Below are 25,651 nucleotides of genomic sequence, written 5' to 3' on the forward strand. Positions count from 1 at the left end.
ATTGTTTAGTAAAGCCCTCATTTTACATATATCTGGTAAATCTGGTATGTGAACAGTTTATGTTCTAGTGTCTGAGATATTTAAGAAATGGTGCCAATATCCCAGGGAAGAAAAGCTATGCTTAACCTTTTACGATTCACGTTTTCATGAAACAGATTTTTCTATGGTCATATATACTCTTCACCTAATTAATCAACAAACATCATTTGTATTTTACCTGTCTGTTGATAATTTTATCCTCTAAGGTTTGCCATAAACTTTTCAGTTCTTTGAAGGAATCTTCAACAGCTTGCTTATCATTCTCATCTGTCGCCTTCTTCTGTAATAACTCTTTCTGGTGATTCAGCCTTTCCAGTTCTATTTGTTGTTGATACGCCCCTGTCTTAAATTGCTGCAGCAGGGAGAAAAGAGTAACAGACAGTTCACAGAGCTGAGACTATCAGAGTCAGAATTAGATTCAATGGACTGCATCCTGTAATATTTACAAATTTATCAATAGGGATTTCTCAACTATAAAAAATAAAATATGTAATAGTAAGTGGGTTTATCATACCTTAAGTTCAACTATTTGCTGCTTCACCGTGTCTAAGTCTGTTCCGATGGGTGACATTATAGACATTCTCCCTGTAGCAATATCCACCCAGTCAAAGAGTGCCTATAAGCAAATGAAACAAAACTTTACTGACATGCTGTATCACCCTAACAATGCTTTGCACTTATGATGTATTATCTTCTTGGGAACATCAGAGCAGTAATAAAGAACACTACATTAAGTAAGTCATTGAGGAAATAAACAATGTATTAACAAAAAGTGAGAACATTTGAGGATTATTATTTTATTTCCATTTATTGTGTTAGCCTTCTGTTTAGCAACATGTTTTGCTCATTTAAAAGTTATAAAGAACTGATATTCTTTTATGTATATAATGTTTAGCAGTTGTAATGTACAATGAATGGATAACTACAATATAACCTGGTAAAAAAAATATGGTGTGTAAACTACAATTGAATAATTTATGAAAGGGCACAAGCTATCAGTTATTATTTAGCTTTTCTCAGTATTAACAAAATAATCAATACATGTTAATGTACCTGCAACCCATCCTGGTACTGTACAGCAGCCTTCATTGCTTCATCCAGTTTGTCGACTCTCTCTTTCCATGTTTTATACAGTGTATCCCATGCAGAATTCACCTAGAAATAAAAATTTTTTTGAATAAATCAAGCATTATATGAATTTGCATTGTAATATGGGGTATATATATATATATATATATATATATATATATATATATATATACACAGAGTTTTCACCACTGCTCACCAAAGGCATAGAGCAGTTCATATTTTATATAAACCAAACTGAAGTGCAGCGCTCATAAAACAAAAAACAAACCAGAACTAATATCAGTGCAGCAAGTGTATCTATAATAAAACTTCTAGGCAAACAAAAGAACTCCACCGTGAAGTATATGTGAAAAGAATCTTCATATAAATCTCCACATAATAGCGTAGAAAACTCCTTCAAGTGAAAAAAAAACACACACTCAGTACTCTCACATCAGTGCCTAGATCAAAAGCTTACCAGAATGGTATGACCCTCAGAATGAGAAGTCATATAACACTTGAAAGTGATTAGCTCAAATCCTGGATATATGATGTCATTACTTCATTCCACCATATATTTCAGCAATCACTCAGGGGAATATGTATGGATTTATACAAAAAAAAACACATATGCAGCTTAAAAAGCCAGAGAACTGGGCTAACTTAGGTAAAACAAATGTGCCTAGATTCTCCTGCATCTTATTAATAAACACAATGGCTACAAGATGATCTCCATAATGTGAACGCCTCATGTTCCAACTATGTCACAGGTTGGTCAAAAACATTACACAGTAGTTGGATGGACACTTGGAAGTAATCAATCTGATAGTGAATTCAACACAAATGATTACCGTGTATACTTGAGTATAAGCCGACCCGAGTATAAGCTAGGGACCTAATTTTACCACCAAAAAAATGGGAAAACTTATTGTCTCGAGTATAAGACTAGGGTGAGAATGCAGAAGCGGAAAAGAGGGTCAACAATGCCCATTTGCACGCCCCACTGTGCCCATTGCAACCTCACTGTGCCATACCTCACTGTTCCCATTGCAGTCTCACTGTGCCATACCTCACTGTGCCCATTGCAGTCTCACTGTGCCATACCTCACTATGCCCATTGCAGTCTCACTGTGCCATACTTCATTGTGCCCATTGCAGTCTCACTGTGCCTAAATTCTTGACAGGCATCCATTTTTTAAAAGTCGCAGCTTCCTCCTGGCGTTCCGTAATAGGCATTTGACACTGTGTTCCGCCTATCACGGAGGTCCTCTCATCCTCGCACTCAGTTTTCCAGCAGACACTGTGTTCAGTGTTCAGTCAATCACGGACATTCTTTCATCCTCGGACAAGAGGACGTCCGTGACTGGCGGAACACTGAATACAGTGTCTGCTGGGAAACTGTCCGAGGATAAGAGGCGGAACACAGTGTCAAATGCCTATCATGGAACGGAACACCAAGAGGAAGCCGGGACTTTAAAAAAAATGTATGCCTGTCAAAAATGCAGGTACACTGACTCGAGTATAAGCTGAGGGGGGTATTTTCAGCCCTAAAAACAGGGCTGAAAAACTTGGCTTATACTCGAGTATATACAGTATATCTCAATGGCGAGCATATTTTATAAATATATATATATATATATATATATATATATTTATATATATATTACAAGGAGCAAAGTTATCTATTGAGAAGTAAATATCCAGTTCCACCAGTATTCCTTCCCCCTTTCTGAGAGCTACTGTTTCCTGTAAACAGCGTTTGGTTCAGATATATAGTATACACTATGAGGCTGCTAGTGATAGGGTATGAGCACTGTATTTAGAATATCTAGTAGCTGAACATGTTTTTTTATCCACCAGTTGAAATGACCCTATGTATATAGAAACATATTACAAGTCTCCTGCTATTTAAGAGCAGCTTTTTTTTCAGTGCAAAGAGGCTGATCAGCTGTCGGTTAATTACCAGCTACTCGTTGTTTCCACAGTGACTCACCTGGTTACCATTGCCTGCCTCATTAGTCCAGCCTACAGCCAGCTCTTTTTGGCTATTTAAATAGCTTTGTACATTTCCTCCATGCCCTTGCATGGTCTATGATCTCCAGTGTGTTCTTGTATATGACTTGGCCTGACTTCTCTTCCGATACCTGTTCCTGTTTTTGCTCATTACTATGCCGACTTCTGACTTCCTGAGCACGGCTCGTCTGATTACCCGCTCTGGCATCCAATCCATGGCTTCAGTTTTTGAGGACATTCCTGAACTGTGTTATTTTTTGCTATTTTATTAAAGGTGTGATTTTAACTGCATTTTCTGGCCCTGCTTGGTTTATGGTTCCCGACACATATATATATTACAGGGCATTACACTGAACATTTTCCTAGGCAAAACTATAGAAAAATGCATTGAAATCAACTAAAGACAAATCTCATCCGTAATTTCTACAGTGTTTACATATACAAATCTCAATATGTAAACCAGACCATACCTCATCAATACTTTTATTCACAACAGGCTTGTCAGGTTCTCCACATCCAGATATTAACTCTGACCCAAGAGAAAACACAAGGTCCAACTCTTCTTGCAGGCCATCAATTTCTTCTTTTATAGCCTAAAAATAAAAAGTTACTGTGAAGCTTCAACAATATGCTAACATAACAATAATCATCTAACAAATACATGGGAAAGATGTCTATAATATTTTCAGCTTTGCTGACACTGTTGTCAATACAAGTATATGTAGTGTAAATGTATTGAAAAAGCATGATTTTTTTTAGAAGATTACACTTACACTTACAGCGAGACTTCCACTGTCGCCTGCACCCAAAGCCGATTGTTGAATCGGCTTGGGGTGCTGGCATCGCTGGATCCCTGGACAGGTAAATGCCCTTATATTAAAGTCAGCAGATTCAGAATTTGCAGCTGCTGACTTTTAATTTTCTTTCCCAAACTGGAGCTATTCTTTATGGCTCATATGCATTTTTCCAACTATTTCTTCAATTTCTGATCCATAATTGTGTTCCAGTAAAACCTTATTAGTCAACTCACCTCCGCTGCCTCTTGTTGCTGTTTTACAACTGAAGGATCAACTCCAGGTTCATCAAGATCTCGGATAAATTCTTGGGTGTCTTTAATGGTGGCTATTAGAGCAATGTGATCACACCAGAACTTTTCTGCCAACTCCAACACATCCAACAACTGGGCCTCCCTTTCCTCTGTCAAAGCCTGGATGTCCTCCCAGATAAAGACCATTTGGTCAAGCTTATCTTGGACAGCTGGCAAAGAAAGCACACTTCATAAACAGATATGTCTGCCATTTGATTCAGCTTTAATACATTTATAGTTGTTCAGGCAATTAGGTTTAATGACTCATAAATAAGGCATTTGTAAGGCAAATCATAGCACCACATTTCTTGCCAAAAGCAGATTTCAAAACAAAATTTCATGGGATAATTATGAATAACGTAACTGACAGCATGATAAGAACAGCACTAAAGTCTGCACTATGTACCATCCACTGAAAATGAAAAGAATAGTTGCTGTCTTGCCCAATGAATTACCTTTAGCTGAGATGTCCTTATCAGCACCCTCCGAACGAGCGATCATTTCCTCTCCACGCATCTTAAGCGTCTCATAGACAGGCTGCAGCTTTTCAAGCTCCACAGAAACATTTTTATTCTCGCTTATCTGCTCTCTGATCTTCTCACACTCTGCTGAGATTGAAGGTGGCTGTCTCAAACGCTCAGCTATTCGTTGCAAGCTTTCAAGCATTGGATTAATCTTGTCATGAAACTGTGCAGCAATGAAAACAGAAAGCATTCTTTTTTATGAATTTTATTTTGAGCCGTTAACACTTCAGTAATAAAAACATTAACATTATTGTAAAATGTGAGTTGAAAACTTATAGTAGCATTGAATGTTACCTACAAGCAAAAAGTCTTATGTTTTTCATTTTTCAACGGTACTAAAACAATTGTTTTGTTTCTCATAGTAAAAAAAAAAAAAATAGAATGAGCCCTAACTAATTATATTTATTTGTGATGTATAAATATATTTACTTGGGATGAAATATTATTCTGGTTATGCTTCAATGTAAAGCTTTAAAAATATGACCTGCTGGACCTGCTTTGTTCAGCATCTTAGACAGCATAAAGGAACTAGGTCATTGGAAATCTATTTATATGTATTATGTATGCATGCTTTTACATATAGAAGACCCTTCATCTTCTATATATATATATGAAAGACACTATAACAGGTACCTGTGAAGATTGAGAAAAAGCTTCATCCAAGGCAACAGCCCGCTTCTTTACAACCTCCTTGATTTCACTGTAGAGGGAATCAGCTGAAACATATTTCTCCTGGATAAAGAAACCTTCCTCAGGACTGAGTTCCAACAGCTGGGGCCCAGTTTTGTTCATCTTATCTATATGAGGTTTGTGTTCTGCAATCAGCTCACGAAGTTGCTATGACAAAAGACAAACACATTACAAATACTTTAGGATCATACTCCCTTGCATGTCTGTTTTTAGCGTCTCAATGTATCCAGCTGGCAAAATACTCTAAACAAAGTTATAAAGAGTAAAGATAATAACTAAAGACATACATCTCTAAATGTATTAAAGTTGATTTTACTCATGTGGGCATGGAAAACTTATTTTAAATATTTATGATGTGACTACATCAAGTGCCGTTGCCCTGGTAAACTTACAAGGGGATTTATAAGTGATTCTAAACATTAAGGTTATATCATTTAAAAAGGCAAAAGCAATGAGACTACTTGCCGGGCTGGGACTATGGGGGTACCAAAGGTACTGCGTTTATAACATTTCTTATGATGCAACAATAATAAAAGCCAATAAATAAATACAAATTGGAAATTGCATTGTTTAAGGAATTAATAAATATTAGCAGTCCCTTATACTCTGGAACATATTATCTATTGCCTGTAGCATGGCAATGCAGACAAAAATAAAAACAGTAATTAAGGGCATCCTAAAACCTTTTATCTTATAAGAATTTTCCAACCATATTTAGGAGGTCCAAAAAGATACAGACTTCCCACATTGTTTAGGGGACAACATGTCAACACAACCATAACACAACTGCTTTGCATTAAACAATAGACTAACGGATAACTCTCAAAAGGTAGGGCTTGAAGGATTTTCCACATATGCTGACTAATGCCCAGTACACATCAGAAAATCTGACCAAAAAATACCACTTTTGAAGTGATTGTACGATAATCTGATCGTTAGTACATGGCTTTCGAGAGCCAGTCACGACAGTTAATCTGAAATTATCCGAAGGGACAAACACGAAAATTCTGCGGTACCAGAATGTACAATTTTCGTTTAATCAGTACAGTATTTGTCCGAAAAAAAGTGTTAAGTTTACTGTTGACTAGTGTAATAATAATACTGGTGCTGTGAGTTACTACACTTTAAACACTAGTCTTTGCCATATTTAGTAAATGCAGAAGCAGCCAATTTAGGTAAAGTTAAATACACAGTTGAAAAAGATGTATACACATAGTTTTTTTTGTAATATACCAATGGTTTTGTAATTCTGTTCAGCCAGTCTTGTGATCAAGCCACACCTGTCCAAACAGGTTGGTAACCCTAATTTTTTTAGTGCAATTAAATATTTCAGCTCAATAACCTGCAGCAAGTTTTAACTGAGTAACCTGCTTTCTGAAAGTTAATAAGAATGTGATGGAAAGGCTCAGTAATCATACAAGGGGCTGCCTCTTGGTACATAGGACAGATACGTTCGGGAACTAGACCCCTAGCAGCATATAAGAGTACTGAATTAGACTGAGAGGAAATGGAAGCTGAGGTGTCAAAGTGGGGTCCCTCAATGTCCTATGTCCCTGCAAGGGAGGAGAGAGGGGTAACTCCCTGTTTGATCATGAGGGGCTCAAGGTAAACATACAGTGGACCATTGTAATAAGGGACTACATTGGTAACTCTCACCTACAGGTGACAGACAGTTTCCAAAAGAGAAAACCTGCCAAAGTTAGATCTGGCTGGATCTTTCAGGCATAAAACTCTTTGCAAGATGCTCTTCTACCCTTTTCATTGGGGGTCATCCGAGTAACCCCCCCATGGTGTGCTGGGAAAGGGCACTAGGTCAAAAACAGAAATCAATACTCTGATAATTATCAAATGTGCAGGGGCAACACTGAGGATACAGATCCCTACCTAGCTGAAGAACAGCAAAGCCAGTCTGTGTTGACCTAGTTGGTCAGAGGGTCCCCGGAGAGAAGAATTTCTGAGGAGTTTTCACAGAACAAGCAAAAACAGGACACAAATTTAAAGGCTTCTAGAAAGCCATCACAACAGAAGTGGGATTTAGGAAGAGATTCCAACTGTTGGTCAGTAGAATCCTTAAAGGTAAAGTTTAGCCATTAAAAAAAATCTTCTTTATAGCGTTAGTAATGAAGAATGTCCCACGTCATGCGGGTAGCTAAACCTCTGGGGCTGCAAAATACAACTTTTCAACAAAATCCACCAATTTACATAAAAAAAACTAAAATCACAATAGTGCTCATCCATAACCTTTGTAAAGCTATGTACAGTATAATCCTTTTCATGGTATGTAAAGACAAATTAGCAGATGTACTTTTCCAAGATATGTTTAACTTGACACATCCTGTGCAAGCACACTGCCTTCAAAGCATACTATTTACTCTAAATACAGAATTTCCATGAAAACAAATCAGATATAAAGCAAATACAGTGATTAAGGCAAATAACTTACACAAATGTAAGTTGTATGTTTTTGTGTGTGTTGTAACCACTTATGAATGGCAAATCCATCTAAATCTGGCCAACCATAGTAAAAAATTATTGTAAAAACTTGAGACAACCTTTTTTTTAGATCTAACAACTGTAGTTGTACAAGGGCTTGCATTAAAATAAATCCTTTCAATTTAAACCCAGCCAGGAAAGCCTTCACACTATACAGTAGTTGTTAATAAATCTAGAGGATCGTACAACTAGATTCACATGATTGGCTAGCTTAGCAGTTTTTGAAAACATTAGTCTGTAGCTCTGCCCTACAGACAAAGCAGTGTTTATGAAATTGCCAAGCTAGTTATTTCAGTTTTGAGAAAATATCTTACACTGGAAGCTTTGATGGCTAAATCATTACTTGTTGTGCAATGTTAGAGTTAGTCAAAATAGAATTCAAGGCTCTCATTGTTACTTGGATGCCTTGCTGCCCAGATTTGTTTTTGCCTCACCTTCTCATGGTTTCCTAGGTGAGTTTTTAGAGCTTTCCCATGCCCAAGAGACAGATAAGATCACTCTTGTTTTTTTATCTACTTCTTCAAAGACGGGATGGGTGTCAAAAATTTCAACTATGAAAAACATTTCTCTTAATTTTTAGAAGTGTCAGGTATACTCTATGATGATTCAAGTTGTGCAGAGGTTGTATCCTACTGTGATGGCCAATTTGATTATTAGGAGCAATGCTGTAGAGAAGCCTTATATCTGAGATACAAAGACAAATATAGCCCCCATGTTTTACCAAAAATCTGATTGCAAAAAACGTTTAGAGATTGGTTTCAATGAACCACAGTTAAAATACACTATATTAACAAAAGTGCACTGGTCCAAATCATTTGGTGGAGGGGGATTATGGTGTGGGGTTGTTTTTCAGGGGTTGGGCATCAAGACATTTTGCACAATTTAATACTCCTAACTTTGTGGGAACAGTTTGGGGTTGGCTCTTTCCTGTTCCAACATGACTGCCCAACATGACTGCACACTAGTGCGCAAGGCAATGTCCATAAAGACATGGATGAGCAAGTTTGGGTGGAGGAGCTTGACTGACCTCAACCTGATAGAACACCTTTGGGAATAATTTGAGTGGATACTGCGAGCCATGCCTTCTTATCCACATCAGTACCTGACCTCACAAATGGGCTTCTGGAAGAATGGTCAAACATTCCCATATACACACTCCTAAACCTTGTGAACAGCCTTCTCAGAAGAGTTGATGCTGGTATAGCTGCAAAGGGTGGGCCAACTCAATATTAAACCCTCCGCACTAAGTATCAGAGCCTGTACTCACCGAGACCGAGATGCTGAGGGCGGCTCACCTTTGCGACCATGTGCAGACCACTCCCTGGAGTTGGGACAGAGGAGGGACGGCACAAGGAGGCACCGGTGCCGGGAGCTGGCAGGCAGACTTGGTGCAGCTGACAGAAGCAGGGCAGGTGCAGAAGACTGGAGACAAGCGTTGGTCAGGCAGGAACTGGTAGGTAAGTCTGGTAGGGTCCACAGGAGATGAAGGCAAATCCGAGTCACAGGCCGAGGGTCAAGGGCAGGAGAGTTCAGAGGGAGTCCATGAGAGCAAGCCAAGGTCAAGGGGCAGGAGACAACAGCAATCCAGGTAACATTAGCCAAAGGGTCAGAGGTTCCAGGTGAGAGGAGAGTCGTCAGGAATTCCGGGTCAAAACAGGCAGGTACGGCAACAGGTAAACACATAGGAGCTGAAGACAAACCAGCAACCTGTTCAGGGAAGGCTGCTGGTTTAAATAGGAGTGTCCGGCCTCTGATTGGCCCCAGGGTTGCCGCATACCTGCACATGCGCGCTTCCATGCACACGGCGCGCTGCCGTACCGCGCATACGCGGGAGCTCAATGGAGCCGGGAATGGAGCCCTGACAGTGCCCCCTCCCAAGGGGCGGACTCCGGACGCCCAAACTGTCCATCACCTCAGGGTGCTCCGCATGAAAGGCCCGAATCAGACGAGGGGCATGGAGATTTCGGGAAGGCTCCCAGGAGTTGTCTTCAGGGGGATACCCCTTCCATTTGATGAGATATTGTAATTGTCTTCCTCTCTTCCTACAATTCAAGATGGCCTCCACCTCAAATTCCTTTTCCCCCTCAATCTCCACTGGTGGTGGCGGCAGTTCTTCTCTACCGTTGAAGGGGTCAGACACAACGGGCTTAAGCAGGGAGGCGTGAAACACAGGGTGGATCTTGTAGGACCTGGGTAAAGCCAACTCAAAAGCTACTGGGTTGATTTCTCGCCTGATCTCAAATGGCCCGATGAACCTTGGACCCAGCTTCCGAGAGGGAATAGGTAACTTGAGGTTGGTGGCGGATAGCCAGACCTTCTCACCCACTTTGAAGACAGGGCAATCCTTCCTCCCCTTGTCATGGAACCTCTTATAGTCCTGCTGAGCTTGCTGCATGCTTTCCTGTAACTTCTGAAAGTTTTGCTGGATGCAGGTCACACGTTCCTGGACCGCTGGCACAGATGTTTCCGGGATGGAGTCCGGCAAAAAGGAAGGGTGGAAACCGAAGTTAGCCCAGAACGGGGTTTGGTTTGTGGAAGAATGTATGGAATTATTGTAAGCGAACTCGGCTGTAGATAACAAGGAGGACCAATCGTCTTGGGAGACTGAGCAAAAGCATCGTAGATACTGTTCTAGCGTTTGATTAGTGTGCTCTGTCTGGCCATTACTTTGAGGGTGATAGGCCGAGGACAGACAGATCTTCACTTCCAAAGCTCTGCAAAGTTCCTTCCAAAATTTGGATGTGAATTGAGTACCTCTGTCAGATACTATGCTTTTGGGCACTCCATGGAGCTTGATAATCTCTTTAAAAAAGATTTTGGCTGTGTCTGCCGCGGAGGGCGTACCCACCATGGGCAAGAAATGCGCCATCTTGGACAGACGGTCCACCACGACTAGGATCGTGGTAAACCCGGCTGAAGGAGGCAAATCGACAATAAAGTCCATGGAGATGTCAATCCAGGGCCGTTCTGGGATAGGAAGGGGTTTCAGCAGCCCCCAGGTCTTCGTGTTTGGCCCCTTACTCCGCTGGCAGCGAATGCAGGAAGAGACATAATCCTTGCAGTCGGACCTCCATTTAGGCCACCAGAAGGAGCGAGAGACCAGTTCGGAAGTTTTACGGGTACCAAAATGGCCAGCCAATTTACGATCATGGAAGGTGCTGAGGATTAACTGTCTTGCCTCTGTTGGAACAAAAATCTTCCCACGAGACCACAGCAGGTCGTCCTTTTTCTCCAAGGAGGAAACCTCATGATCAGGGCACCGTTGGCATGCGGTCTTTAGAGCAGTCAACAAATCTGTTTGAGGGAGAAGCAAAAAATTTTGAGGTGACAGGATCGTGCTGGGCTCGGAAGTATCGGGCGTCTCTGGAAACATCCTGGAGAGGGCATCAGCTTTTCCATTTTTTGCGCCAGGACGATAGGTAATATGGAAATTGAAGCGAGCAAAAAAAAGAGCCCAACGGGCTTGTCTGGGCCTAAGGCGTTTTGCAGACCGTAAGTATTCCAGGTTCCTGTGGTCAGTGAAAATGATAATGGGATGCGCTGCCCCCTCCAGCAGGTACCTCCACTCCTCCAGTGCAAATTTTATGGCCAGTAGTTCTCTATCGCCTACGTCGTAATTGCGCTCAGGAGGACTTAGTTTCCGAGAGGCGTAGGCTACTGGGTGAAGAAGCGACTTCGGTCCCTGTCTCTGGGAAAGAATAGCGCCTGTAGCAGATTCCGAGGCGTCCACTTCTAGAACAAAAGGTAACGTAGAATCCGGATGACAAAGTACAGGTGCCGAGGTAAAGGCCGCTTTGAGTTTGATAAAGGCCTCCTGAGCCTCTTGTGGCCACTGGAAGCGGTGCCCCTGGCGGGTCAACTTGGTGATGGGAGAAACATTTGATGAAAAACCGATGATGAATCGTCTATAAAAATTGGCGAAGCCAATGAAGCGCTGAACGCCCTTCTTGTCTGTTGGAGGTGCCCACTCCTGGATAGCACTGATTTTCTGGGGATCCATGGCTACCCCATTCACAGAAATGATGAATCCTAAAAATTGCACTGATGTCTTTTCGAACTCGCATTTTTCTGATTTGAGATAAAGCCGGTGTTGTCTCAAGATGGTGAGAACCTGCCTGACATGTTGCCGATGTAATTCTTTTGTGGCTGAAAAGATGAGAATATCGTCCAAGTAGACTACGAGGAAGTCATCTAAAAATTGTCGAAAAATGTCATTGACTAGATGCTGGAAAGTGGCGGGCGCATTACAAAGCCCAAAGGGCATGACCAGATACTCGAAGTGCCCGAATCTGGACCTGAACGCAGTCTTCCACTCATCTCCTGCCCTTATTCGGACCAAATTGTAGGCGCCCCGGAGGTCCAATTTAGAAAAAACCTGAGCTGATCGGAACCTTTGAAAGAGCTCGGGGATTAGAGGCAGCGGGTACCGATTCTTGATGGTAATTTTGTTTAACTCCCTATAATCAATGCAGGGTCTAAGCGATCCATCTTTTTTCTCGACAAAGAAGATCCCCGCCCCCGCTGGCGAGGAGGAGGGACAAATGAACTTCTTACTTAAATTTTCTTCAATATAGGCCTTGAGGGTCTTCAACTCAGTCTCTGACAAGGGGAATATGCGCCCAAAGGGAATTTCAGATCCGGGCAAGAGGTCAATGGGGCAGTCATATGACCGATGTGGTGGGAGACAATCGGCTTGTTTTTTGTCAAAGACATCCTTGAAGTCTAGGTAGGCTGGAGGAACATGCTGTAGGTCTTCAGGTGGAGTAGCTAACGTGGAGCAGGAGACTGGAACGGGTGCGAGACAGTGCTGGGAACAGTAGGTGGAAGGGAAGCTGACTTCTTTCTTGAGCCAATCAATGCAGGGCAGATGAACTTGTAGCCAAGGGAGACCCAGAATGATAGGGAACATGGGGGACGGGATCAAGTCCAAACAGAGGAACTCCCGGTGCCCAGAATCTGAGATGGCACAAAGAGGAAGGGTTTCCTGGGTAATCAATCCGGAACGGGGAAGAGAGCCGTCAGCCAGATGAACTTGCAGCTGAAAATCCTTGGTACGGCAGGGGATACGCAGCTTTTGGGCCAAGGATGAGTCCAAGAAGCAGCTGCAGGCCCCGGAATCAATTATCGCCGGCAGACGTGTTGCCCCTTCCGGGAGCTGTAGGTAAAGAAAGAGGATAACATAAGTCTGAGGCAAACTGGTAACAGGGAAATTGATAGCAGATGGAGGTTTCGACTTACAAGGCCTTACTGGGCAAGTGCGCAAAAAGTGTCCGGTGGCTCCGCAGTACAGACAGAGGTTAGATTGACGCCTCCGGAGTCTCTCTTCTGGAGTCAGAGGGGCCCGTACTATACCAAGCTGCATCGGCTCTGGGTCGGGTAATGAGGTGTTTGGTGGAGCTGGGTGAGGCGGAGGTACTGGAGCATATCTTGGTGGAACCCAGTTAGGCCGGTTGGACTGGAACCTCTCCGAACGACGTTCTCGAAGGCGCCTATCCAGCTGAGTGGCGGTTTGGATTAAATCCTCCAGAGAGGCAGGGGGTGCCGACCTTGCAAGCTCATCCTTTAGGTTCTCAGAGAGGCCCTGGCGGTATTGGTACCTGAGGGCCAGCTCATTCCAGCCTGTGTCAGCAGACCACTTTCTAAATTCGGCGGTGTAGTCTTCCACCGGCCGTCTCCCTTGATTTAAGCTGTGCAGAGTACCCTCCGCTGTGGCTGCACGTAGAGGATCGTCGTATAATTTCCCCATGTGGGTGAAGAAGGTGTCCATAGAGTCAAGTATTGGACTGCGTTGTTCCATTAAGGAGTGTGCCCATGCTTGAGGCTCCTCAGAAAGGAGAGAGATTACGAATCCAACCTTAACAGCTTCGGTCGCAAAAGTTCTAGGTTGCAAGGCCAGGTAAAGGGAACAGGCATTCTTGAAAGCCCGGTATTTCCGGCGGTCGCCTGAGAATCGCTCGGGCATGGAGACCCGGGGTTCGGGATTACTCCCCATCATGGCAGGGCTTGCAGGAGCTTGGGCAGCAGAAGGTCCGGGTGAAGAGGCTAGGGCTGCAGCGGATGGACCTGGGGAACCGGCCAGTTGTTGGAGGCGGCCATCAATCTGGAGGTAGCCTTCCTGAAGCTTCTGGACTGCCTCTGTTAAGGCGGAGACCTGTTGGCACAGCGTCTCAAAGGGTGAGCGCGCCCTGTCGGTCTCAGACATCTGGCTGGTTTGTACTATCAGAGCCTGTACTCACCGAGACCGAGATGCTGAGGGCGGCTCACCTTTGCGACCCTGTGCAGACCACTCCCTGGAGTTGGGACAGAGGAGGGACGGCACAAGGAGGCACCGGTGCCGGGAGCTGGCAGGCAGACTTGGTGCAGCTGACAGAAGCAGGGCAGGTGCAGAAGACTGGAGACAAGCGTTGGTCAGGCAGGAACTGGTAGGTAAGTCTGGTAGGGTCCACAGGAGATGAAGGCAAATCCGAGTCACAGGCCGAGGGTCAAGGGCAGGAGAGTTCAGAGGGAGTCCATGAGAGCAAGCCAAGGTCAAGGGGCAGGAGACAACAGCAATCCAGGTAACATTAGCCAAAGGGTCAGAGGTTCCAGGTGAGAGGAGAGTCGTCAGGAATTCCGGGTCAAAACAGGCAGGTACGGCAACAGGTAAACACATAGGAGCTGAAGACAAACCAGCAACCTGTTCAGGGAAGGCTGCTGGTTTAAATAGGAGTGTCCGGCCTCTGATTGGCCCCAGGGTTGCCGCATACCTGCACGTGCGCGCTTCCACGCACACGGCGCGCTGCCGTACCGCGCATGCGCGGGAGCTCAATGGAGCCGGGAATGGAGCCCTGACACTAAGACTGGGATGCCATTCAAGTTCATGTGCAAGTAAAGGGAGGTGTCCCAATACTTTTGGTAATATAGTGTATATAAGTTGTTACATGGTATCAATGGACAACACAGGAAAGTTAATCATTATGAAACAATTACATTTTGATAACACATATAGCTGAATAACAATGCCAGTTACAACATCCACCTTAATTACACAAGTTGATTTAAATAAAGAGGATTTCGATGTTTTCTTTTTTTACTTATTCAATAAAGACAGCTAACGTGCCAAGCACTCTGTAGTCTCATTTTTTTTTTTGTGAGGACCATTGCTTTGTTCACAAAGTGTTATTTACTGCTTTTAGTGTTTAGAACAGTGTTTCATGTTTTCAGCGACTATGTTATGTTGTCAGATGTGTGCTGCATACAGAAACTGGACAGGAACACAAAACATTGCTGGCATTTTACTGATGTTTATCTATGAACAGTATATTGTTGCACTACCAGATAAGACACAGTAAAAAGACTGTCGGAAGCAATTAGGTCAGACAATGGAATCTACAGCCTACGTAATCTAGTTATGTCGACTTTTGTAATTGTTTAGCAGATGATGATTGACAACATTTCCCTACTGGAACATGAATAGTTTGTAAAATTATAATTAATGTAAAATAACAAGCCAAGGTGTACTTGTTAGTTTATATTATTATGACATAACGTATGTGAATATTTAAATGTAAATATTTAAAGGTAAATGCAAACAATTTTGGCATAATCAGGGTACTACTCAACATTGCAAGAGTTATGAAAAAAGTTTTTAAAGATGCTGGTATATCAAAAGAGTCTCAGGTCTTTTCAAAACCAAAGGCAAGAAGAAAAAATAAAACAGCATCAAAAGGAATAAAGAAAGAGAGACTAATGCCTCGTACACGACCGGTTTCCCCGACGAGAAAACTGTCATTTTTTAGATTGGTTGGGAAAAACGGTCGTGTGTATGCTCCATAGCAGTTTTTCCCCGACGCGAAAACTGCCCGCAAAAAAATTAGAACCTGCTCTATTTTTTCCCGTCGTGTTTCCCGTCAGTCTTTTTCTCTTCGTGAAAACCGCTCGTGTGTATGCTTTTCCAAGGGGAAAAAAAACGTGAATGCTCAGAATCAAGTATGAGACGGGAGCGCTCGTTCTGGTAAAACTAGCGTTTGTAATGGAGATAACACATTCATCACGCTGAAAAGCACGAATCAACTCTCACCAAACTTTTACTAACACGAGGATCAGCAAAAGCAGCCCAAAGGGTGGCGCCATTTGAATGGAACCCTTTATAGTGCCGTCGTACGTGTTGGATGTCAACGCGCTTCGGGCGAGTGTTTTTTTTGACTGAACGTGTGTATGCAAGGCAGGCTTGAGAGGAATCACGTCAGGAAAAACGTTGGGTTTTGGCATGTCAGGAAAACCGGTCGCGTGTACAGGGCATAAAACATCATGGCCAGTAGCTAAAACATAGAAATACATAAAGAACAATCCACACAGGATTTGGAGAACAAAATGCAAACATTCACCAAGTCATCCCCAACAATCTCTGTACAAGAACTGTATTGAGTCATAGTGCTCAGTATATGCAGAAACAATGCAAAATGCTTAAAAGAAAAAACTTCATGGTCATTAATATTTTAAAGAGATTCCCAGAAGGGCACCCCTGCCTAGAACAGTAAAAAAAAAATAATGTTAGGTGTGTTTTGGATGTGTGCCTTAAATGCACAACCCAATTGTGTCCATGCTAATGCATACTAATATTCTCTGAGGAATCATTTATATTCTGCTTCAGTGTGTGGTATATAAACTAGTACATACTATAATCGCACTGCACCTCGGTCTATATATTGAGCTTGTGACTTCCTTTGTCTATCGAGGTTATTAAATTGGAGTCAATTTACTCTAAATATGGTAACAGGTTCTCTTTTCACTTAGTTGCTGGCTTTTGAGCATGTCCCAGTGCCACCATTTGAATATATATCCAAAAGCCATCTCTCATGATCAACTACAAAGACAGCACAGGAGCATAACAAATATTATATGCCCAGTTCTGATCATAACAGCCACAGTTAGGATTCATTTACACGTGTGTCTGTCATTGCCACCACACACTGCCTGTGTTAAAGTACAACTAAAGGCAAAAGCTTTTTTTATTTTTTTGGACTGGAGACAGATTAGAAAAGCTGTCAATTTTGTTTGCTGTCTGTGCCCCCCTTTAAGAAGATTTGCCCTCTCTATCTGTCCTGTCTACCATTATCATTGAAAGTGAAAACAAAAGGAAAATCCCAATTTTGGGTTGTCCCAAAAAAAGTAATAGAGGGGAAATCATCCAATGGGGACACTAGTTCTGAAGACATGGTGGACCCCAGAGGATTCCCTTAATTTTTAGGGATTTTCTCTCACTTTCTGTTTGGCTATGGGACAGGAAGTGAAGGTAAATCTCCACAGTGGGATACAGATTCCGAAAAAAAATCTGATAGGGGTTATAATCCTCCCTTGCTCTATCCAAATTGAAAAAAATAAGTTTTGCAACTATAGTTCTACTTTAACCATTAAAAAAGCCTGTGTTAGGCAGCTATACTGCCTATCAAACGTAACCTATTAAATACATTTTAATACACTCCACTACAACAGTATGTTGTATATGGCCGCTGATCATGTTAACTTGCATCTTGGTGGTCAGGGATGAAAAACCTTGCTCATGTAAACTAAGCCTGAGGCCCCGTACACACGGCCGAGGAACTCGACGTGCCAAACACATCGAGTTCCTCGGCCAGTTCAGCCCTGAAGCCGCCGAGGAGCTCGGCGGGCAGAGAGCTCCCATAGAACAACGAGGAAATAGAGAACATGTTCTCTATTTCCTCGCCGAGGTCCTCGTCGGCTTCCTCGGCCGGAAGTGTACACACGGCCGGGTTTCTCGGCAGAATTCAGCCAGAAACTCGGTCGGAAGCTGAATTCTGCCGAGGAAACTGGTCGTGTGTACGGGGCCTTAGAGTGTATGCTGTGGGCCATGTTTTCTAATCAACACTTGAAACACGTAAAGCTAATACATTATGGTGCAATGTATGAGAATATTGGTTAATGGCACTGACAAAAGTATGTGGGATAATCTATAGCAGAGAATCTGTCACTTTGGTACGTGCTATCAGAGCCGTTTGAAGGAATAGACATGGAGGCCCCCCCAACCCCGCACGCAAAGCCTTTTTTACTCCCCCTTCCTATGTTTTTTTTACTCCCCCCCCCCATGTTCGTTTTGCCCCCCCCCCCCCCCCTACCGTACCACACGGCAGGAGATTCAGTTTCCTGTTCACAGCAGTGCTGAAAGTAAGTAAGCACTCAGTGCGCACTTCCTGTTAGTCCGGCCGGGAACAGGAAACTGAATGTCCTGTAATGTACCCGGCTGGACTGACAGGAGGAAGGAAAAGGAGCTTGGCCATGCTACAGGGAAGGAGAAGAAGTGACGAGAGAGGCAGCAGTGCTGCAGCCACCTGAGGCTCTCTATAGAGCGCTCAGGCGGCTGCAGCATTTATAGGAAGCACAGCAAGGGCCCTGCTTGGGGCCCAAGCCAGCTCCAGGCCCCAAGCAATTGCTTGGTTTGCTTGCCTTGTCGCAACGGGCCTGCATGCTACCTGGGATGAGGTCATTTTAGATTGCTTTATGGAAAGAAAAGCCATGGATTCAACCTATAACAAGAAAACAATATTTTTGCCGCATTATCTAGATTTCATTTCTCAGATCCATCCACATATGCCAACGGATCTTAGCAAGAATGTAACTGAATTATATTTCCTGTCAATAAATGACTTTAATTACTATAAAAGCGAGCATGAGGATTTCTTTAATAATCCATCAAAACATTTCATTTAGTAGCTTATCCTTACCCGAATATCTTCTTGCTGTTGTTTTAGTGTATCATAATTTAAACCCGGTGGTGGCAATTCAGAGATGGCTCTCTCGGTTTCTGTCAGCCATGGCCACAGTTCTTCGTATGTCTCCCAGAACTGGCTTACTAGAGATACAGCTCGCTCCAGCTGCAGGTTCCTTTCAGCATTCAAATGACAGACGTCCTCATAATTTTTCTGCAGGCTTCTGACCTTGTTCTTAATACACACAAAGATAACAATTTAATATCAACAGAAACTCTAATATAGGTAAATGTTACTTTATTATATATATATATATATATATATATATATATATATATATATACACATATATATATATATATACACACACACATATATATATATATATATATATATATATATATATATATACACACATACACACACTCACAAACACACACACTGGTTTGTGCTGCTATGAACCAATATACAAGATGCCAGCAGTATCTTTGATAAATGTTATAATATAACAGCAATTAAATTATAAGTAGTTAAACGTTGAGCTTACTGCATAAATGTTCTACTTCTTGAACCTTGCGGTGGAAGCATGATCAATACTTTCATACTGTATAAGACCTTTTACACTAAAGACTATATTTAATCTTCTAAAACTAAAGCAGCTAAACGCTAAATGTCCTAGCTAACCCGCTAAACTATTTACAAAACATATCGGTGCCGGTTACTCACTGTATTCATTCGTAACTGAAGCATAATAAAATGTGTTTAGTACGCTTCAGTTTGTGAATAAACAGGAAGTTGCTCAGCACAGAGCTCCTTGCATTAATTCACTATCCAGTGCAGCTGAGGGAATCTAAAATATATATATATATATATATATATTGTAAAGAATAATAAAAAAAAATCAATCTATCGACTTCTGTACAACCAGCCTGTTGGAAAATGCTTGCTCGATCAGTGCCACTGGTACTGATGAGTCTACTCTGTTAGCAGAAAACTTTCCCCACTGTCAGAATGCAATATCTCTACGGGAGCGATTTCACCATCTGCCTTGAATGTGTGGATGGGGAAATCTATACATTTTCTGTTATTCAACCTGCTGTTCGAACAAAAGAAAGTGAAATATGTATGGCACAGGTGTGTCAGACACAAGGCCCACAGGCCGAATCCGGCCCTCCAGGCCATTTCATGTGGCTCTTGCACCTCTCCTGCAGCTGCAAGAGAGCTCCAGCCCTCCTCTGGTCCTCCTTCAGACCTAAGGAAAGGGGGTGCACTGTGATGTAAGGGAGAGTGGGGAACTCAACTTCTGATGGTGGGGTGGTTCTTGATATCTAATGTAAAGGGGAGGGGATGCGCTGGACATCTAATCTTCCAGACACAACCGGCCCTTTTGAAGCAATCATAATGATGATGCGGCCCACAATGAAATTGAATTTGACACCCCCAATGTATGACCTGGTGGAGTGGAGATAATACGCTGTCTTTCCCTCAGTGTCAGCCAACTAAGCTTGCCTATTAGTTTAAAACTGTAAACAATAGGGTGTTGTGAAGCATAGCTTTATTCTAATTATGTTGCAGGCAATAAAAAAAAATGATTTCTTTGAAGCGGAAAACAAAGGCTAAAGCATGACTAGCCCAGGGCTCTTATTACATCTGCAGATCTGCATAGTTAAAACATCACTAAGCTTTAAATATTCACGTTGGTCACACTTCATGATAAAGTTCATGTAAATTATATACCAAAATCATCATTTTACTCTGTGTTTGATGGTGAAAACTCCTAAAGCACTCCATAGATATCAGGACTAGATAAAAATCTAGCTTGAGCATAGGTTCACACTGCAGGGATGTGGGAACCAGAGCGATTACAGGGCCAGTTCCCTCTTTGCATCTCTCCCACAGGCAGTTCACACTGCCCTCTGCGGGTGTCAATAGAATGTTAATGCCACCCCCAGATCAGTTCACAGATCGCAGTGCATCAGGGCATGGTACTCAGTAGAGTAAGCATCCTCTGAGAATGAGTTCAATATTTTTTCTTAGTTGTAAACAAATAGGAAGATTGTTTGGTCAAATATGGTCTATATAATTTATTGACTAGATATAAAAGTAACAATAAAAGCCAAATGCATTGCTGTTGGAGGAATAAAATGCAAGCTTTCCACTATGTGAAATCACACTATACAGCCCGAGAGGATACATCATGAACAAATATAACAAGGATGTAATGTTTTAGTAAAACAGCATAAACCTTCCCCTGCAAAGAACACAGATTTAGTACATTTATAGCTAGATTCAGAGAGACTTAGGCTGGCGTATCAGTAGATACGCCAGCCTAAGTCAGAATTTGCGTCAGCGCTAATTTAAGCGTATTCTGGTAATCAGATACGCTTAAATTAGGCTCAGATATGAGTGGCGTAAGTGTCTTACACCCTCGTATCCTAAAGTGTAATTTTTAGGCTGACCGCTAGGTGGCGCTTCCATTGTGGTCGGCGTAGAATATGTAAATCAGTACATATTGCCGCAATGCACACTGGGATATGTAGGCGGACGGCGCATGCGATGTTCCAAAAAAACGTCAATCACGTCAGGTCAACCAAAATTAACATAAGACACGCCCCCTCAGCCTATTTTGAATTAGGCGCCCTTACTTCCGCCCGCTTTAGGCTACGCCGCCGTAACGTAGCAGGCAAGTACATTGTGAATCATGTACTTGCCTCGCTAACTTACGGCGGCATAGCCTAAATGCCATAAGCTACGCCGCCGCAAGTATGCACTCGCCATCCTGAATCTAGCTATTTCTTTTTACCAATTGCCGACCGCCTACCGCAGATATGTCCAATTTGCCCGCCACAATGTCGCAGTCCCGCTAAAAATCACTGATCGCTGCCATTACTGGTAAAAAAAAAAATCATAAAAATGTCCCATAGTTTGTAGACGCGATAACTTTTGCGCAATCATCATACGCTTATTGGGATTTTTTTTACCAAAAATATTCAGCAGAATACATATTGGCCTAAATTGATGAAGAAATTCGATTTTTTTATATTTCTTTATTGGATATGTTTTATAGCAGAAAGTAAAAAAATATATATTATTTTCCTAAAACTGTTGCTCTTTTTTTGTTTATAGCGCAAAAAATTAAAACCGTAGAGGTGATCAAATACCACCAAAAGAGAGCTCTATTTGTGGAGAAAATTGTATTTGGGTACAGCGTCGCTTGACCGCGCAATTGTCAGTTAAAGTAACATAGTGCCGGATCGCAAAAAATGGCCTAGTCATTAAGGTAAAGCCTTCCGGGGCCAAAGTGATTAATTGGCCTTAAAGTTAACCTAAAAATTTTAATGTGAAAGGAATTGCAGGGAAATTTTCTCTTTGTGTAATGAATGAGATGAAGCTCTGCTGACTTCCAATCAATCAATCGTGTGCAAGCAATCGTTTTTATTTTCCTTGCACATGATTGGGTATTCTTTGCATTTTCACTAAGCCATCAGGAAAATTATCTAGCAAAGTGAACAGTCTGTTGCCTTAAGTAAATTAACCTCACAGTATCTGTCACAGAGAAAGATCAGCTGGAGGAGGACCACAGGCAGAACCAGTGACTATTCCTTTGCTGTCTGCCTGTATTGCCATATCTTAGTAGAGCCCATAAAACATGTCGCCAATTAGTTCTAGTTTCTAAAACGTACCACCATGGTTTGTTTTTCCCCATCATTAAATGAATTCATTATTTCATCTCCCGAACTGACCAGTTCATCTATCGTATCTTTGTGTTTTAATACGTCCATTGCAAAGCCCTGTAAACAGAAAAATACTTATTATTTCTGCATCGCTCTATAAAATGATATCTTATTCATTTGCAGATAGCAGTATTAAATCCCAAACACATTTTATTACCTTTTGAACTTGTAGCTGAGCCACGGTCTGGTCTTGCTCCAGCCGAATGGGACCAAGAGCCATCAATTTATTTTTAGTTTCCTCAATCCATGTTTGCTCTGCACCAACAGCTTGCTCAAACTGGAACAATATAAATGAGATTATATGACATAATGCTGCAGGATGGCTATAAAGCTCAAACAGTCTTTATTAAAAGAGCAAAGTTGTCTCCATGCTAGATGGTATAGGTAGAGGGTATACCATCTGATATTATGATAATTTACATATTTTTGTTACTGCATGTATTTAACATTGCAGAGCACATTTGCTGACATTCACTCAGCGTGATCTTACTTTGGCCTGAAAAGTTGCTGATGATTGATAAAATGATATAAAGTATAACAAACATTGCTTGGCTTTAAATAAATACATACTGTACATGCTACAGTCTGTTAGACTGTTGGACTATATATATTGTTTGGGAATATTTTTCTATACATATACAGTATATTTTTGTGCACACACCAAAGGTCAGATAGCAAGGCATAGATTATCTGTCTTTAAATATGAAGTACATAATTATGTGAATAAACAATTCAAGTAAAAAAAAAATGCTCTTCTGAGAACCAGCACTAATGCCGCGTACACACAATCATTTTTTTCGGCATGAAAAAAATGTAGTTTTTAAAAAACGTCATTTAAAATGATCGTGTGTGGGCTGCATATTGTTTTTCAGTTTCTGAAAATCGACCAAATTTTTTTTCGAACATGCTGCATTTTTTATCGTCGTTTTAAAAAATGTGGTTTTCCGGGTTGTAAAAAATTATCGTGTGTGTGCTAAAACGACGTTTTAAACCCGCGCATGCTCAGAAGCAAGTTATGAGACGGGAGCGCTCATTCTGGTAAAACTACCGTTCATAATGGAGTAAGCACATTCATCACGCTGTAACAGACAAAAAAGCGCGTATCATCTTTTACTAACAAGGAATCAGCTAAAGCAGCTCAAAGGCGAATAGAACTTCCCCTTTAGAGTGCCGTCACTGCGCTTTGTTCATCATTTTTTTTAAATGATGGTGTGTGGGCAACGTCGTTTTTAATGATGAAGTTGGAAACACTTCGTTTTTTGGACATGCTGAAAAACAACGTTTTCTTTCATGCCGAAAAATTATCGTGTGTACGCGGCATTATACTAAATTCAGCTGCTATTAAGAATTATTTCTGTTAAGATTAAGCATTTGTAAATATTAGTTAGACTTGAGGCAACAAAAAATTTGAATACAATGACATGTACTATGAGTCATACAGCTGCCAAGAAACCTGAATTAATGATGGCTTTTCTAAACAATAACAGACATCACTGTTCAGCAGTAAGCCTTGTTCTTTGGTTCTTGTGATACAATTAGCAAGCACAAATTGTACATCAGACTATGTAAACATGAATATAAAACACCAGTAACCAGTAGGATCACAGTGAAGGTCTAGTAATAAATTGACTTTATTGCTTATATTAGCTCAGCAGCCATGGTTTTCTCTTCCCCATAAGTCTTTAGTAAAAAAGGAAAGACAGAGACACAGGCAACACATAAACATCACTGGTATTTTTTGCAGTGACACAGATGTAAAAAAAAAATGAAAATAATATGGCATGATGCACATTTCCATACAAGAGCGATTAGTGCACCAATGGCATACTACCAAATGCCATACCTAAAACTGTGTAAAATATAAATGCTATACAGGCATACCCCACTTTTAAGTACACAACGGGACCAGAGCATTGATGTAAAACGAAAATGTACTTAAAGTGAAGCAATGCCCTTTTTCACTTCTAGGCTGTAGTGGGGGTTTTAGTGGGGGCATCAGGGGTACACTCACATGTAAATAAGCTCATCTGATGCAAGGGGGGCCGCTCCAATCCATCCCCCGGACATCGCGGTGTGCACAAAGAACAGTGCTATTGAGAGGCTGGATGGCATTCTGTGGCTGACAGGGAAGCCTGAGGGGATGTGATGTCACCGGAGGTGGGGAGGCAGCCAGGATACAGAAAGAGCACACTGGAACTGGGCAGGCTAAGTGCTCAGAACTTCAGTTCCGTCTAATGCGGGTGCACGGCGCGGGAATATTTGTACTTGTGAAACACTTTACGTACACTCACGGGCATGTCCGTACTCGCGAGTGTACGTAAAGTGAGTGTCCGTAAAGCGGGGTATGCCTGTACAATTTTAAAGAATAATACCTACATAATATTAAAAACAAAATATACCTATTATTAACTTTGCTAGTCAAAGAGAAACGTCTGTGTGCCAGTTACTTTGTCAGTAACCCAGAAACTAAACTAAAACAATACTGCTCAAATAGCTTAGGATGAAGCTCCAATCGCCTCCTACTGCTTCCAAGTGCTGGTCAGGCTGTACAAAGGCTTGTCAGGTAACAAAGTGAAACTACAACAAAATGGTGCCCATCAGTACACTGTCCAAGCACACTACCAGTCACATCTATACTAAATGGGTTTCAGCTTGGTCTTCTACACATGGGAGGACCCCTCTAACATGTTTCACCCAATACAGGGCTTAATTCTAGAGGCTTCTGCGAGTAAGTCCTGCATTGGGTGAAATGTATTAGAGGGGGTTCTCCCATGAGTAGGAGACCAAGCTTAAGCCACTTTAATATATATATATATATATGTGACTGGTTGTGTGCCTGGATGATGTGCAGGCAATATTTTGTTGCAGTTTCACTTTGTTACTTAGGCTTGACTTTCCTGAGTTTGAATGATATCCCCCAGTTTAACAAGAGTTCTCGGCCGGCCCTACTTGGATTCAGCCGGTTCAGCAGAGACTGGCCAGGATTCGATCCATATATGGGCAAGCTGATTGTACCCAAGTCAATCTATTGATCGATTGGGTACAACCAGCATATCAAATTTGTAACATGCTATTACTGACAGCGGCAGTAATCACTGTGTTTTGCCGGCCGGGAAGGTAACCCACCACCCCCCAGAACAAAATAGCGCTGTGGGAGGGATTCCTTAATCAACACAGTGTTGATGGGGGAATTGAGTGGTTTTCTTTCCTTCCACTCGTGGTGGGAAGAAAGGAATTCCAATCATCTATGGGCTGATTTACTGGTCTCTGAGGCACTCTCACTAGACATGGGATGGC

General features: G+C 41.9%; 1 protein-coding gene across 20 annotated transcripts in view; it reads right to left on the reverse strand.

The window, feature by feature from the left end:
• Nucleotides 1-25,651, reverse strand: part of DST (dystonin) — a 690,084-nt gene that overhangs the window by 56,633 nt on the left and 607,800 nt on the right. For all 20 annotated transcript variants that reach the window (XM_040349874.1, XM_040349879.1, XM_040349866.1 and 17 more), the window contains 10 exons: nt 22,512-22,631; nt 22,304-22,411; nt 18,636-18,854; nt 5,365-5,568; nt 4,663-4,894; nt 4,151-4,377; nt 3,591-3,713; nt 1,093-1,194; nt 554-655; nt 218-391 (listed from right to left, as the gene is read on the reverse strand). In XM_040349874.1, the coding sequence (XP_040205808.1) occupies nt 218-391; nt 554-655; nt 1,093-1,194; nt 3,591-3,713; nt 4,151-4,377; nt 4,663-4,894; nt 5,365-5,568; nt 18,636-18,854; nt 22,304-22,411; nt 22,512-22,631 (1,611 nt within the window). The remainder of the gene's footprint in view (nt 1-217; nt 392-553; nt 656-1,092; nt 1,195-3,590; nt 3,714-4,150; nt 4,378-4,662; nt 4,895-5,364; nt 5,569-18,635; nt 18,855-22,303; nt 22,412-22,511; nt 22,632-25,651) is intronic.

The sequence above is a fragment of the Rana temporaria genome, chromosome 4, assembly GCF_905171775.1.
Source record: "Rana temporaria chromosome 4, aRanTem1.1, whole genome shotgun sequence".
Taxonomy (NCBI): domain Eukaryota; kingdom Metazoa; phylum Chordata; class Amphibia; order Anura; family Ranidae; genus Rana; species Rana temporaria.